The 17,343-nt window shown below is 39.1% G+C and overlaps 1 protein-coding gene across 3 annotated transcripts in view; it reads right to left on the bottom strand.

Moving 5' to 3' along the window:
* ZFYVE16 (zinc finger FYVE-type containing 16) overlaps window positions 1-17,343 on the bottom strand; it is a 35,084-nt gene that overhangs the window by 11,050 nt on the left and 6,691 nt on the right. For all 3 annotated transcript variants that reach the window (XM_040541889.1, XM_040541887.1, XM_040541890.1), the window contains exons 2-10: window positions 14,849-14,956; window positions 12,516-14,659; window positions 8,316-8,412; window positions 7,353-7,523; window positions 6,385-6,536; window positions 2,491-2,869; window positions 1,851-1,973; window positions 1,596-1,751; window positions 766-990 (exon numbers count right to left, since the gene is read on the bottom strand). In XM_040541889.1, the coding sequence (XP_040397823.1) occupies window positions 766-990; window positions 1,596-1,751; window positions 1,851-1,973; window positions 2,491-2,869; window positions 6,385-6,536; window positions 7,353-7,523; window positions 8,316-8,412; window positions 12,516-14,659; window positions 14,849-14,918 (3,517 nt within the window). In that variant the 5' untranslated portion in view covers window positions 14,919-14,956. The remainder of the gene's footprint in view (window positions 1-765; window positions 991-1,595; window positions 1,752-1,850; window positions 1,974-2,490; window positions 2,870-6,384; window positions 6,537-7,352; window positions 7,524-8,315; window positions 8,413-12,515; window positions 14,660-14,848; window positions 14,957-17,343) is intronic.

The following is a 17,343-nucleotide window of genomic DNA, read 5'->3' as shown; positions in this document are numbered from 1 at the left end:
AATATGAAGTACCACTTAGTATTGGTAGGCAACGAACAAAGTGAATGAAGAGGTTCATACAAGGTAACAAGGTTTTAAATGCTTTGCGGTTCTATGGTTGGAATAGAAAACGTGCAGATGGAAACCAAGGGAAAGCAAGGAGATGCAGGAGACCACAGACCACAACACAAAGTAATCTGAAAACAAAGCAAATTGCATTGCAAAGTCAGGATTGTGAGATCAAAGAAGGTGCATGGTTGATACAAAAATGACAGTAAATTTGTTGAGAAAGAATAACAGCAAAGAAGCTACCACCCTTGCCAACACCCAGGCAGAAAGTAGAACTCCACTACTGACTCGAATGCATGAATAACTGAGTGATGCACATTTATAGGCTTAAAACCTCTAAAATGACAGGCTTATTTATTAAAAACCATCCAAGCTGGGAAAAGTTTATATATTTTTGAAATCCATTCCACTCAAGTGACAGCTCCATGCTGCAACTTATCTAAACTGTCTCCAAGTAAGGAACAGTGAGACAGGAAACAAAGCAGCACCTACACCTCTACATTAGTCTCTGTGTTATTCAAAAAGTACACACAAGCAACTCTAGAAGGCATTTAAGACACTATCTGCCTTCAGGTCCTGTGCAAGCTGGCTTTATCTCTTCAATGCAATGACAATTTGTGAAAGTATTTTCTTCCAGTGAGCCTGGAGCAGTGTCAAAGTTACGTTTTTCGAGGGGAATTTTACATCTATATGGCTATTTGAAGTGTTAAAACTTACCCCCATATTCTGCTCCCAATCTCAACATCAAACGGATTGGAAAAACTTTTGCCCAGGGTATTTCCATCTTATGGATTAGAATGCCACAAAGAAGAGGGTTATCTGGTAGAATTAAATCATCAAGTTTCTGAAAAGTTGGTGAAACAAACAGGAATCCTCCATGATCTTTGTTATTGAGAAAGTTTTCAGTAAACGTAATGTTTTCCATGTTTCTTATAAATCTTCCTGTTGAAAAAGGGACAGAGAGTCTTTATACATCTTAAAAAGTAACACGCTACTGCCAAGAAAACTAGTACCTACCTAATGTCATTGCTCTACCACAGACTTGTAAACCATAAGGTATATATCTCAAATCTTGCTGAAAATTTGAGACATCTAAACCCATAGACTAAGTGCTCTATAGTCTTATTTATTAACTAGATGAAAACTATTTTTTTCCAAATACAAAAAACTTTGAAGTGTACAGTGTTCTGGTACACATTGATTGATGAACTTCAATTAACAGACCTCATATTTACACACATACGAGTATTGTACTTCTACAAATGAAGTTCAGATACCCTAAGCCATAGGCTCAAGGACTTATACCCAGAATCTCTAAGACCATATGAAGAACAATAACAAACAAGCAAACCAGATGTTTACAATAGAGAAACTTAAATTCTTTCCCTCCCATTTTTTTGTTTAGAGAACCCAAGGCTAACACTGCAAGGTTTTTTCAACCGAATCAGACACCTACAAAAACTGCAATAAAAATTACATAAACCTCCAACTTTAAAGACAAGTAAGAAGATATTATAATATAAAGTTAGATCATCACAGTTACATACCTTTCACTGCGTCTTTATAGATGTTAATAAATAATTTGAGTATCTCATTAGGAAAAGTCTCCTCATCTGGCAAACACTGCAACAGAATGATAATTTCTGCCTGACCCAAACCATGTAGTCCATTTGTTGAGAAGTACCAGCATTTTTCTGAAGAATCTTTAATCAAAGATAGATACCACAGTAATAAAGATACTGCTTCATACAATCAGAAGAGGAAATACAGATTTAATGTAAAATGAAATGTGCAGTACTTACAAGATATTAACCTGACATTCACAAGCAAGTTTGCATTTAGGATAAATGTTAATGGATTGGGACCTCCTTCCGCAAGAAGCAAGGTGACCTGTTGGTGAGACGGATGTTCTTCCACTAGAGGATCTAAACAAACATCTGATTTAGTTCAATGTCAGCCGAATATTTAAAATAAGAACTACAGATCATAGCATATGAAAGACTGTCCTATCTTCCCATGTTAAATGGGTGGTAATTATTCTCAAACTTAGAACAGCTGTGGATCAACCAGCTATTCTCTTCAACAGCTTATCCTAAGATTCAAAGGCCATACAAAAATAAAGCAGTAACTTCTAACAAAGGTGTGAACTAGGGCTGCCACTCATTTGTTGATTACTGATAAATTGTGTATGCTGTCTTCTCAATCCATATACTGGTACCGTCAATTACAAACAATTCGAACTGTCACTACTATAATGCATTTAAGCGATGAAGTGCTATTTTCATAACATTCTGACATTTTAATAATTCATGTTCAATTAACAAACAATCCAGTGTGCACAGATGAGAGTTAAAGTAGTACTAAAATGTAAGTTACATACATAAATAGTAACATTTAGAAATCTTGCATCTGGTGATACAATACAACTTATTTGAATTTTACCTTTTCCTTTCTCACCCACTGCAAGCAAAAGTGGTGGGAGTTTGTCACCATCAGGAACAAGGCTGATTTCTCTATGGACACGGTTCTCAACACCACAAAGTGCTCTGTAACTTGAAGGACTAACAGGCATATCACTTTTAGTCCGATCAACTAAACTGGAACTAGTTTTCTCATCTTCTGTAGCAGAACTCTCTTTATTTCCTGGAGTTACGAATCTATAAATATGCGCCATCTCGCTCTGGCCGCAAACAGCCTGCTGCACATCCTGTTCTGAAGGAACAGAAGGACATAGTCCCTCCATTCTTGTAATAACATCTATTTCTTCTTTTGGTTTTGAATTTACATCAGTTAGTATGTCATCTTCCTCTGGGTTTGCAGCCTATGAGAAAAAGAAAAAGAAGATCTACACTCTAGTCTCACAACAAACTCTAAGTTCTATACTAGCAATCTAGAAGTAAAAAGCACAATGGGAAAGAAATCTATCAAAAATTATAGGAAATGCCACCAAATCTCTTGCATTTTTTCCCCCCATTGTTAGAAGTCACATTAGTCCCTATCTTAGGTGAAGATGTGTTACTAGTTTGTTTGGTAACAAAAAAAATCCCACCAGTGTTGTAAATCAGTTGTATTAGCATAGTTAGATCTAACACATCAACAATAAGTATCCCTTAAGTAATCTGTTCTGTATTACTGTTTCCTCACTCATGCCTACTGAACATTGTAATCTGTCCTCATTTTGACCACTTCAGTATTACAAGCAGCTGTTAGTAGAACACATGAGAGAAGAAACAGGAGTCTAGCATTGTACAGTCTGACTCACTTCTAGTTTGGTGTCAAACCTATACTGCTCCCTCAGTGAAGTGGATATGGCAAACTAAGAGCACAGTCACGTTATGATATGGACTGTCATCAAAAAACAAACCAGGAGGTGATCTATCACCTTTGAAGTATGCTAAGTTATCACACTACAAATCCATGTAGACTTGCATCCTATTTCAACAGGAAAGACCACATTTTAACAAGAAAAAACCTAACAACTCTATGCTTGTCCTGTAATAATAGTTCTCCTGGTATGCCCCCAGCTTCTATCAAATCCCCTGCTTATAGAATGTGTGATAGAAGGGGTGGGGGAGAGACACCAACCCCTAAACCCACCAACTCCACAAACGCACACAAAAATATAAGAGCTATGATTAAAATGGCCTCTAGTAGACTTCTTCCCCACAAATTCACTTGCTGGTGTTGTGTATCACTTTATACTTTCAGCCTTTATAGCATCTTGTGACAGCATGTTCAGGATTACATGCTCCCTGGTAAAGTACATCCTGAGCTTTAGAGCTGCATTATGGAGGGTTTGTTTCAACTTTGAAAGCTGCACACAGGAACCACCAACTATTTGTTTCCTTTGTCCATGCCACGTTTAATTTTAGACGTTTCTCATCTTTTTGAAGTGAAAATGCCCTCCTCTTTCCCCAAAATGGAACACGGTATATATCTTTTGATCACAAAGTTGGGTTGAACAAGAGCTGCTACGTATATTCAAGTTCTGAGAGCAATATGGATGCCCCTATTGTCATAATGATTTTCTACTTCTGTTCCTCTGTTCCCACCTACTTACTTCCCTTTTTAACAATTACTTAAGCATTTTCTTCAGATTGATCACTGACCATAAACCGGCCTTTTCCACCCAGTGAGACAGTAATAAGTGTAACATTAATAAGCCCCAAATCACACACTCCTAAGCCTGCACTTCATGGCATATGACATAATTTAACATCCAATTCACTAATACCTGGAATATATTTGCCTTCACTGTTTGAACAGTTTTACCCTTTTTATCCTCTGCAAGTACAACAAATAGCACTGAGTCCAGGACACAGAACAATTAGACTCAGTTCTTCATCCCTTTATCACTTACGGTAGCTGTTCGGTTTATCTTTATGATTTGGAAGGGGGTCTTTTTATTTCTAACTGATGCCTACCTTCTTTCAAGAGCTCTTGATGAGCTTTTCTAGACATACATGTTCATGAACAGTACCAGCATTATCTCTACCACTGCACATTTCCTCTAACAGACGTGTGAGGCACGATCATCCCCATCAAAAACCTTAGCACTTCTTCACTGTCACTCTGAACGGCTCCTCAGGCTCAAAGTCTCTGCGGAAGCCAGATTCACCTGCAACTTAGTGGAATCCTTGTTCAAATGAAATCACATTTACTGCTATCCCTGCCTCATGAAATAAGGCTGATTTACATACTATACACCCTGCAACTGTTGAAATTCTCCATACACTCAATAATGATCTGATCTGGGTATTAGCTTTTGTAATTTGTTTTTAAAACTCTTGAACACTGTTATAACTTGAGACCGTTCTGTGAGACTGTGCTTCGGAGATGTATTTTGTTTTAAAAAGATTCCAGCTCAGGAATCCCTCTAAACTTTTCCACAGCAAGCTTGTGTCACTCCTGACTCTTCCTGTCAAGTGTGACTAGTTTCACACCCCAAACGTGACCTCTTAAAATCCCACCCTCCTCTCAGTTCAGCACTTGTCTGCATTAGAAGCACTTGTAGTGGGTATGCTCTGCACCTGCACTCGACATAAGTTTTGCTCAGGCTTATGAGCTGCAGCAGGTCTCAATGTGATTGCTCCTTGAACTGGACAGCTCATTAATAGCGGAGCACCAGGCAGAGCTTGATGCTCTGGGAAGTCTACCATGGGAAAATGAGGAGCCACATCAGAGTTCAGGAAGCAACGTGATAAGGAATTTGAGCTTGACTACGATCAATCACTTTATCTAATAAATATGGTGCCTCATCCCTTTGCTATCTCTAATTCAACGAAAAGCCCTAACAGCACCATTCCTCTGTTTACACAGTTCAGTGAAGCCTTATGCTGCCTCACTCCCCAGCTATTTATGTAATATGGACACGGGGTGATCAGGCCTCCTTTGTGACTGGCTCCGGGGGTCCCTGAGGCGTGACTTATTGACAATGGCACAATTAAGTGCTAAGGGAAGAGGGACTGCACAACCTGAGCCAGTAACGTCCTGAACTATAAAAAAAAAAAGTGAAAAAGACTTGAATCCTGGAAAACTGTCTAAAACACAATGACCTCACAATCCTATAAATAGTGATCCCAAGCAAGAACTCTTGGAGCTCTCTGGGGACCTCAGCAGGCGGCACCCTCAATGTCCCCCTGAGCTGGGAGGATCCTAGAAGAAGTACCTCTCAGGGCTGACTCCTCAAGGAACAAGCTTGTCTGCAGACAAACGCCGACAGGGGAGTAGGGTGAGAAATTTACTTTAAGAGGGAGTCTTGGAAGTGTGGAACTGGATTTAGAAACTTCCCAGGACCCTGCAGTAAGTCTCGGGTGAACGTTGCCAGCCTTGAATCTTTAAGCCCCTGTTTCCACTGTAGAACCATTGATCATTGTGTCAATTGTCTAAAACTTAAATACTGATCAAGTGCTGTTAAAAAAACATGTAATCTAACTTGGTTATGTGCTATACAAATATAATAAATCCTTAATTATTGCTACATAAGAGTTGTGTAAAATCTAATTCTGCAACATCAGTATACTGATTTTGCTGCACCCTATGGTATAGTACTCTAGGACATTAATCAGCTTCTTGTACAGCAGTTTAGTTTAGTTTAACAAGCAAACTACAGATAACCACTGGAAAAAACTATTAGCACGTTAATAATGACAGATTTTAGAGCTATGGCTGAGGACACCTTCATAAGAATAGTTAATCAAAGCCTGTACAGGAAAAGCTTGATTTGGAGTTTATTCAGCTATATCATTTTTAAAGTTCACATACGCCCCGATCAGTAGCAAGCAAAGTTATTTCAAGATAGAATTCATGCACCTACACACACTTCTTAATTCATACCATATGCATCTCTGGCAAGTCAGGGTTTACTGGACTTAGGTCCTGTGATGACCTCTTTGCTCCAGATGAAAGTTTTGTTGTATCTGCCACTTCTCCAGTTGGCAAAATACCATCTGCAAACCAAACTCTCCTCTGTTCTTTGGGGCACAGCCCTAGGATAGGTTGAGAAAACAACACTGACTTCATATTATTTTCACTGTCCTAACAACTGAAAGGGATACAAATTCAGCCCCTTCTCCCCCCAGTTATATAGACAGTCTGTTCACTGAAACCAAGCACAAGTAGACAGCTTGACTCCAGCCAGTCTCTCCCATCAGGTGAGCACACGCAAAAGACATCTCATACTAGCATAGGAAGATGTCATGCTACAGTTACATGTATCAGTTCCTATATAAGGAGGACTACTTCCTCGGTCATCCCATCATCCCTCTGTAGTTAGGTGAGAGTGAAATGCATATCACAACTAGAAGATGAAATACTCTAAAAAATTGGAGTATCATGTTGCTAAAAATTTATTTTCATTGATGAAAAGTCAGATAATGGTGGGACAAAGACTCTATTTAGTCACTAATCATTGCTCCCTAACTCTTCCCTTAAAAAGGTGTGGGGGGATACTTTGTTTACTGTAAGACTGGCAGTTGCAACACAAGCCAGAAATATCCTCAACTATATTAAAATGATGACAGTAATATCTGTACTGAAAAAGAAGTTACTGTATAAGCACATAGACAGTGAAAAAGAACAAACATCCACATTTCATAAATAGAGATGTAAGACACACTTGGTCAAGCTCATACATGGAGTCTGAACTAGGAGCTGTAAGCTTCCTCTAAATCCCAATTCACAGAATTTGTTTGAGTCTCAGAAGAAATATCAGTATACCAAGTATGTATCCATGATACAGTATACAACTCTTTCCAAGCAGAACTTGAAAAAGAGTTACTTAAATTATACTATATTTAGCATACCTTCAATGCCAGGTTGTTTAAGCACTGAAATAGGTGACAACGCAGAGGATGAGGGAGTGTTAGCACTACCAGGTATCTGGGCTTCCTGCAAAGGTGCAGCAGAACACTCAGAGGAGACACTGGAGTTAGGAAGAGGACCAGTTGGACTCATCATCCTTTCAAATGCCTGTGCTAAAAACAAACAAACAAAGAACCAAACAACAACCAAACAAGAAGTGGTTAGTTTTTACAATTTTACAATTGAATAAATTTACTTTGAGGTATAATACTGATTTATTTATTTTTTTTTGCCAAAACAGTGGACAATTTAGTTAGTTGTGAGAAGTGAATGCTCAAGCTATTGTACAGAAGAAAATCTGAACTGCTTGATTTTCAACCTCCCCATTTGCCTAATTCACTCCCAACATATAAAGAGACCTTCTCAAACAGCTTGTTATTGCTGCAGTGACTACAATGAACCATATAATCCCTGTACCTCAGTGCAGATGTATCACATTTATGAAGCCAAATTCCATTCAGGTGGTACATTTTAAAAAAAAAGTCTGGTATGCTTTCAACTTATTTAAATATTATTAATAAGGATCTCAGTTTCATCCGGCTATTTCCATAAAGCATCCACGCTTCGCTTTCAGTTAAGAAAAAGTTAACCTATGATACAATTACAGTAATACTGTTCAGGTGACTTCTAAGAAGATCGGGACAAAAAGCTACATGTTATTTGCCCATTTTATGTGACAACTAGCAGGGGTATGGCCTTTCAACAAGTATAAAGCTCCTGTGGTGATCGGGGGAAGGTGGGGCAGAAATCTCTTTTCCTGGACTCCTGCCACAGATGACCCCAACTGAAGCAGGGAAGCTTCTCAAAAACCACAAAGTTAAAGAGATACTAGTTGTAAATATTCTCCTTTAATGATTACTGCAATTACTAAAAAAAAAAAAAAAAACAAACAAAAAGCTCTTTACCTTTATTAATATCATCGTAACAGCCAATACAGACTCTTGCTTCCTTCTCCATGTACTGTAGTTTGCACTTTCGTTTGCAACAAGCACCACAAAAAACCTGAACAAGAAAGACTAAATTAAGCATTATGAGCAAAGCCCCACTATTTCCTGAGCTCAGTTCCTATTATTACTTGTTTTACTCAAACAGATGGAATAACACAAAGCATGCATAAAGCATTTTAGCACATGCATGTCATAACACGTTTCTGTGTTTAGAGAAGGGAAAGTACTAGAATAGACAGGTTTTCATTAGGAAGCTCAAAGCTCCACAGTTTGGTTCAGGCTGCAAAGTCTGCTTTTGATCAGGAGTTCCTACCCTACTTCCAAAAACTGCATCACAGTCTGTCCATAGTGGAAACTGAAAAAGGCTACATCCCATTGCTCTTCTGAAATACTCATCAATGAATGCTGTGCCATAGAACTGCTCTGCAACATTAACCAGGGTAACACCTTGGATATTGCACATCATCATTCTACTTTAACCAAAACGTACACCCGTCACTTCCTCAGGGGATCATCATGTTCTGCAGAACCTTCTAACAGGGAAGATGGCCAAGTCATGCTAAGGAGTTGGATCAAAGCTCCACCCCCTCCCAAAGCTCAAGTTTAGCATCATGATTTCAGCACCTGCTGGAACTCTGCAAAGAGTCTGAAATGCTGCTTTGCACGTTTCCATCAACTGCTTTCTCCATGGAAAGCTGCTGAAAGTGCAGTAATCCTTAAAAATAAATGAAAGAATTACTTAATAAATAAAAAATTAAGGTACGATAATATTCCAAGCAACTCTTGGTCTTGTATAAGAACTTCCAGGTATCTCTTCTTAAAAGCTAAGATTGCATGATGTTTTCTGAAACATTTTATTATATCCCCAATAGCCTACAGAACACTTGTCTTCCTTAGTATTATGGAACAGTTTAGTCTCAAATGGGAAATAAGGAGAGAACAGACTGTATTAGTAGCGTATTTCAGGGATACAGCTAGAACAGAGGAACAGAAAGATTCAGACATAGAAAGTGTCATCCCAGTATACTTTCTGATCCAGGTATGAAAAAGAGCAGCACATAAAGCTTGTTCCTGTGGATAGATCAAATTACATATAGCCTGGTACCCCCAGATTGACTAAAAATTTTATTTTATTTTATTTTTAGGACCATACCCTGAAGCATCTGGCATATAATTGCATAGTGATTAGAAAGCTCTTCCAAGAAATACATATTCAAGCCTAGGTCATGCAAGCCATCTCCCATGGAAGCTATCCATGATGCTATCTCCAAATCTCCAGAAAAAAAGGACTCAGGTATTGTTTGAAACCATGTCAGCAAAGATCCATTCCCAGACCATTCTTCTTGCAGCACTGACACCTGCACTACAACGAATCTAGGAGAATCCAAGCTACCTCTTCTACCTCTCAGACGACTACCTTAACCAAGGCTCAGTGCTTCCCAAACAACTTACTAATAATGCTGGCTCTGGAATTACGTTAGCTAAGGAGTCTCCACTACTCTGCCAGATAGAATTATGTTAGATGCCTTCTTGTTGCTAGCTCCCTTCAGCAAAGCACTTAAAGATCATGCTTTGAAAGAACAGCTTACACTCTCGCACTTCAACAGGATATATGTGTATATATATATGTGTGTGTGTGTGTGTGTGTGTGTGTGTGTGTATGTGTGTATATATATATATATATATCTCCTGTCTATTTTTAAGCATAGATTTGGGGCTGGGAGGGGTGGTAACTTTTTAGTCTGGACCATGCCATGAGATTGTACAATCCATTCAACAATTACATTTCTAATTTTTCTGCAAGTTCCCACAAATACCTGGTGCTTTTCCTGCTTTTATCTGATGTTCTGCCTATTGGAGCTTGCAAGTTTTCAACAACTCTTACTATTTTTAGCTATATACATACTCTAGATTTAATATTAGCCTTTACAAAAAATAGTTTTTCAAACCTTGGTCTGACAGAAGCCTTCTACGCCTTATCACAGTTAAGTGGAGGCAACACTAAGTCTCCTGCTATTCCTAATTATCTCCAGGAAAGCAAAGTGGATTAAGGGGAAAAAAACAAACAGCAGTGACAGAGGAAAAAAATGGTTATTATAAGTTAACTCTTCAAGGAGGAAAAGCCACTGCAAACACAGTTACACCTGATCAGTGCAAGATAACCCCAAAAAAGAAACCATTCCAGTTGCTCCTGCATTAATGTCACAGGTAATTTATCTCAACTGAAAACACATGCCCAGTAAAGAAGTTAAGAATGTAACTGGAAAGGATTAATTGCTAATCAGCTGCAATCAACCTTAAGGCTTCACATGCTGAGCAGCGCAACCTTTGCGACTGCCATTCTCCTCTTACACTTGGTGCCACTGGCACCATCAACAGAGGAATCGACTTAATCCTCCTGCACAGGAGACAAGAGGTGGAGAACTAAGGGACAGGTAGTTCGGCAGGGCAAAAGTGGTGAAAATGAAGCCGCTGAACAAAGAAATTGATTCTGGTTGCACTAGGAAGAAAAAACGTACCACAGCAATAAGCAAACAACTAAATAAAGGTGAGAAGTTGTTTGGCCTCACGTATGCCACCAAAAGACGGCAGGGATAACTGCCTCAAGCTCCCCTCCAGCACAGAAGCCAGAATTACCAAGTTCTGCCTTTTCATTAATAAAGCTGTAGGACCATATGAAAAATATACAATTCTCTTCTGGGAGGGGTCAGAGAGGACAACTATGCACTTCTACCAGCTTCTTCTTAAGTCCAAGTGGAAGAAAACACAGCAACCCACAATGGACCCATGAGAAAGGTAAACTTTGTCTTTAAAGACAAGCGACAAAACAGTAAGCTATTGCATGCTCAGAAAAGCTATGACAGAGCTGCATAGCACACCATTATCTGTAACAGTTATGAGACTTCACCCATTCTCCCAATGCACATACATTGTGAAGCTCCCTTTAATTATGCTGTTCTTATGCCAAGACATCCTCCGTTAATGCACAGGATTAGCAACACTAGCAGCTGTTAGCTGTGAACAACAGCATGTACTGAAGGGTCCTCCTTCTCCAGAGGACGTGCAAGAAATCTCATGGCAAGCGTAAACAGCCAAATGACTGAAATGAAGCCTACTCTGAAGAACTGTATTTTAAAATGTTGCATAACTTAGTAGAGTATACTGCCAACTACTTAAGTTCAATGACTTTTAGCTTGTCATGATGAAATCTTCATTTTCTTGGCATCAAACTGCTCACCTACCCTTTGCTGTACATTTACTGCAAGTAAATGGGGACTATGGTTTGAATACACAGCACCAGAAGTGGCATTCTGGGCAAAAAATAAAAAAAATAGCAAGCCTCTCTGAGTGTCTTTTAAAACTGAGGATGTAAGAAGTTAATAAATACTAGCCTTTGCAATACTTCCTCTCCCATAAAGCCTGCAGAGGAACACTGAAAAAACAGTTCATTAGTACTATTAATATTTCAATTTATGCACAAGTACATAAGCCACATTAGCTCACAAGGAAATTTATTTTTGATTAAAAACAAGTTTTGACGTTATTTACTCCCTGCAGAGTACCGTTCTCTCAGCAGACGTTGCACACTTCTCCCTGCTCCCCTTCCCTCCCTGACAACTCCCTTGGAAATTTACACATACGTTTAAGCACAGAGGACAGACTTAGACTATAAATCCTTTGCATGGCTACTGCTGTCACAGCTCCTCAAAGACACGATCCTTCCTGAGCCATGGATATTGTGAGCCATGGATTCACTTACTTGAATTCCGATGACCATCATCATCACCTCCATTTTTAAAGCTTAAATACTTAAGAACTGGGCAAAAAAAAAAAAGATTCATTGTAGTAATCACTATGCAGTGCACACTGTCCCATCTTCCTTAAGAAGAACAGTCTAGCCAGTAATGGAAGATAAAATAGTAACTTTTTACTTACAATCCCATTATTAAAAAGTCTTTTAATAGACTTAAAAAGACTTAATATCAGTACTTCCCAACAATCTGTATCTCTGAATAAAAATTAAAACAGTCAAATAAAGAAAAACACTTAGAGCCCAGAAGAATTCTGTCCACATTCTTCACCTTTCATATTCTGGTTATCCCTAAATCAAAGTAAATTTACTTACAATGCCAAAGGACCCCCTCATCAATAACTTACTTTTCCACATGCACGACAGTGGTGTCGTCTTTTTGTAAAGGTGAACTTCACTTGACAGTTCATGCAGTTGGGTGCCTCTGAATCAGGGACCCACAACGGTTGTTTCTGTGAAAGAGCTGCAGGTGTTTTAACTGGTTCTGCACTTTCAGATGTTTGACTTCCTCCCGTTTCAGTGCTACTTTCCACAGCAGGTTCAGAATTTTTATCAAATTTAATGCTGGTGCTTGAGAGGGGAACTTCTGGGGTAACAGAATTCACTTCCTGGTTTTCTCTCTCAGGTACTTCTGTTTCATTCAGTTGTCTTTGACCAGCAGCTCCTTGCGGAAGGCCAAACAACTGCTTTGGTCTTGCACCTTCAGTGTGAAACTTCGAAACTAGTGCCTCGCTACCATTCTCAGTCACATCCTGAATATGAATCCCTTCTGTTGGAGATTCCAATTTATTGGCAGTAAGAGATACTTCGAGATTACTATTAATGCTAGTTATATCTTCCAGTTTTGTCTGTGTATGTTCTTCAGCAACCTCTGTAAAATCTAGGTTCACGTTTGTTAAGTGCATTTGTTCTGCATCAGCTTCCATTAAGTTACTGTCATTGTCTAAAGTCAAATTAGACTGATGACTTTGTCCATACAAGAATTCATCAAGCTCGGCATCACTTATTAGAGTATCACTTTTGATAATGCCCTCCTCAACAGAGAAGTCAGCCACAACTTGGCCAATACTTTCATTGTAATAGGAGTCTATACCAACACCATATGGCTCAGCTTCATATTCCTGAAAAGCAGAAGCAATAGCTTTGATTTGCTCAGAATCACTGTCATCAATTGCATTCTCAGTATCACATCTCTCTCCACCGGCACTCTTTTCCACAACACTTTGGTTGATTTTAGGTAAATATTCTTCCTGTTCATGCAAGTCAGTCTCTTTCCAGGATTCACACGTAGAGACATCAGTTTTAGACTTCCCAGCATGAATAGTTAAACTGTCACTAATAACCTCCACCATTTCATTCTGAGGTAGAGGATTAACTTCTTCTGTTACAACTGATGAACCACGTTCAGATACAGACAGCGATGTCTGGACATCCTTGACTGATACACATGAAGGTGAAACACTGCTTAGTATTTCACTGCCAGCAAGTTCTTCACTATTTACATTCTCCTCTGTAACTTTCTCTTCTAAGGCTACTTTAGTCCCCGTTTGACATGTGGAGCCTGGTAAAACACAGCTTCCAGGTAATGTTGCATGGCTTTTGTGCAACTGAGGCCTCTTTGGCAGATCCGAAGGCATGGATTCATCTTTACTCTGATCTTTTGAGTCTTCATCTTCTAGGGTGTTTCCTCCATACACCTCTTTGCTCACTGCAGAGCATGCACTTTCATCTTCTGGTTCACAAGACAATTTCCCATCTGCTGTCTCATCTTTGGGACTGTATACATTCGAACTCTGTGATGTTACAGAGCCACATGCAGTATTAAGGCAAGCAGTTTGTTCTGGCTGATCAAACACCTCACTGCACTTTAAAGATTCTGTTCTGTGTGTATCACCACATGGTTCTGAGATCATTGTTTTAGCAAAAACATCTGATTTTAAAGGCAGTGGGCTACTCTCCTCTGTTTTAAGGTGTCCTGAATCTTGTAGCAATGAGTCCCCATCACACTGTTCTGTACTTGAAACACCACCGCTGCAACTTACTGATGACACACAAACAGGAATAGGTATGCAAGGTATGCCAAAGCCAATCAAACAGTCTTCACTGGGCTGGGAGTCATGTGGCTGCAACTTTTGATTATCTTCACTGGAACCTGCTGAATGAATCAAGTTACCTGTGTCATTAACAAGATCACACACAGGTATACTACACCTTCCTGGGGTGGAAGCCTGAATTTCTTTTGAGGAACTGCTGTCCACAGTGGACAAAAGATCAGGCCCAGCAACACTCTTCTCATTTTGTGATGGGTAATTCAGAATCCCTTCATTTGGTCCAGTATGGCTGACTAGAGAGATTTCTTCTGATGCCATACAAGCATCCTCATGCAGTTTGGGTGTTGGATATGCATGTTGTAAGCCATCCAAGTCTGAAGAAAATGAATGTTGTTTCGAGTCATATGGATTTTGAGGTGTTCTGTAGAAGTCACATTCATCTATTTTAAACAAAAAGAGATCAAAAGCAAAGTTTGTAAGACTCATGGGTTTCTATAGTGCACAACCCCAAAATCTCAACTACTCATTAATGCAAGCTTTTACTCATTATATGTTACTTTCAAGTTCCACTGTAATAGTCATTTCACTAGTATTGCTACACTGGAGAGGAAGGCAGTGGAGGTACTAACCTGTATTTTGTTCAAATTCATCAAGTAGCTTGTCCAAGTCACAGACTGCAGCTTTAAAATAACTGTCCATTCTAGTTACAGTTCTAGTGAAGCTTTATGCCTTTAAACCTAGAAAGAAAAATACAGCATTTCACTCACATTCTGCTATTTACAAAGTCAACCTGCTCTCATTATTTGAAAACAACTTCCAGGAGGTATACTTTTTCTCTTTTAATAAAATTTTCTCTATATAAACAAAATGCTGGTAAGAAGATGGATGCAATCTGTTAGCCTCTATCTGTTCTACAGTTTACTCAGTACACTATACACTACAAATTTCACCTCAAATCGGGAAACGGAGACTGACTTCTTAAATCCAAATGCATCTGAGTTCATACTCTGGCATTGTAACAGTGAGGAAAAACCAGCAAGAAGTCAGATCTTCTATCTCGACTCCCCTATACATTTTATACCACATGATTCACAGGAAAAACAAAGACAAGATAGGCCAATGTTACCCTTGCAATACAAATGAATTGCATAAGTAAACGATGCCTACATAATCCCAGATAATGCAAAAAGAAGTTTCCATCTGCTAGTGGAAATGCCAATAAGAAAAAAAAGGAATTCCGGTAGGAAGTCAAGCTTGAATCTGAGCATGTGAACACAACCTTTAAAAAGAGATGGATTCTCTTAGTTCCCAACTTATCCAGCCACTCAACTGCAATTAACTCTCAGCTATGGTCAAATGTTTCAGTTAAAACTAAACACAAGCTAAAAACTAAAGTGTATCAGGGACTAGAAAGCTGATAAGCAGTTGAAGCATGGTGAGACAGTCATCTTAACACAGAGGTGCAGTGCATTTAGGCAGGTTGAGGTCAGGACTCCTCCCCACAATGATCAACGCGTTGCCTTTAGTAGATCCTCCCCTGAAATTTTCCTCAAAGGCCAGGTGAAAAAAAAAAAAAATCCAGCATGGTAATTCATTTCATCTCCACCATACCCAAAATCCATTAACTTTCTCTGAGACTCTGAGATCATTAAAAAAAACAAAAAAATCTCATTTTAGATACTCGCCAACTCACCAGAAAGCTATTTGCTATTACATTCTACACTACAAAACATCGTGTTTCATTTCTTTAATGAAGATCTCCAGCCACTGAATGTTATGCCCTTTTGGTCACTCTAAGGAGCTTCCCAATTCCACATCTGTTCACGTCTGAATACCCATAATGCACTATTACCTAGAACATATAATCAAGATGTCATTTACATTTCCCTCAAGTAAACCAAAGGGACTTGGATCGCTTAAGTCTCCCTTCCTCTGGAAACTAGGCCTGTGGAGGGCTGCCTTGTTATCCCTGATGCTCTGATCAGCAAGCACACTTCAGCCTCTGTGCATTTGATGACTTCACACCCTACGCTATTCAGTAGACCATCTCTCCTCAATGCTTAGAGACCAAAGAAACACTTAAATCCTCTTATCACTTACGCCACCCTGCAGCTACTGGTCTAGATCCTATGCCCTACTAACTCCACAAAAGAACAAGTTTCCCTTCTCATTGAATGGTTCAGATCTGTAATGTTCACCTACTACTCTACCAGTATGCATGTTACAAGAATACTTTTTCAAAATAAGCTATAGTTTAAGTACAGATCTGTAGAACACAAGATAGTTGAAACAAACAGTATTTGTCAGAACTTAATGCAGTACTTTGTTATTTTTTATATGGCACAATCTGAATATACTGATGTATCTGTATCCTCAGCCGTCACTCCCACAGCCTTCAGCACACTGCATGATTAAGTCAAGTCTGACACAGCTGTATAATGAGCACTACAAATGCCACCAAGTACATGTTTAATGCCATTTCTCTTACCAGTGAAAACTGTATTCAAATAAAAGTAACAATTGTCCCATTTCACAACCTCCTGAGAAGTGGAAGATCGATATTTGAAGCAGAAGTTATTCCAATTAAGAGCCTTACAACAGATTTTGGTGACTAATTAAAAGCAATTCTAGCATAGATACCACCCTTAAAGATATGATAATGGAACACCAACAAAATTGCTGGTCAAAAAATTAGGAGAGATCATAGAAACTATAAATACTGAAGGATTATGAGAAAATGGGGGAATCAAGAGATACATAAAGCTGATTTAACACTCTGTAGGGATTTCTTACACGTCCTGACCATTCAGGTACAGCTGATGTTACAATCAATGGACGAGCAGCTGTGACCAAAAGGGGTGGTCACAGACCCCTCACCACTCCCCAAGTCTTTGCTCTGGCAACCATGATCACCTAATCCCACAAGAAGCCAGATCAGACTGCTGAACAGACGAAGTCATGTACTTCGAGGGAGAACAGAACGGACTTCTTGCTTGTTTCCCCACCAGAACAGGTCTCCAACATGAAACACGCTAACCTGGCACAAGGTCCTGGCAAGGATTTTTAAATCCTACTGCTTGACTCTTAATTCTCTACATAAAACACTGACTTACAGTCCTGTAAA

Source organism: Cygnus olor, chromosome Z (assembly GCF_009769625.2).
Source record: "Cygnus olor isolate bCygOlo1 chromosome Z, bCygOlo1.pri.v2, whole genome shotgun sequence".
Taxonomy (NCBI): Eukaryota; Metazoa; Chordata; class Aves; order Anseriformes; family Anatidae; genus Cygnus; species Cygnus olor.
This window is presented reverse-complemented; position numbering and strand designations above follow the sequence as displayed.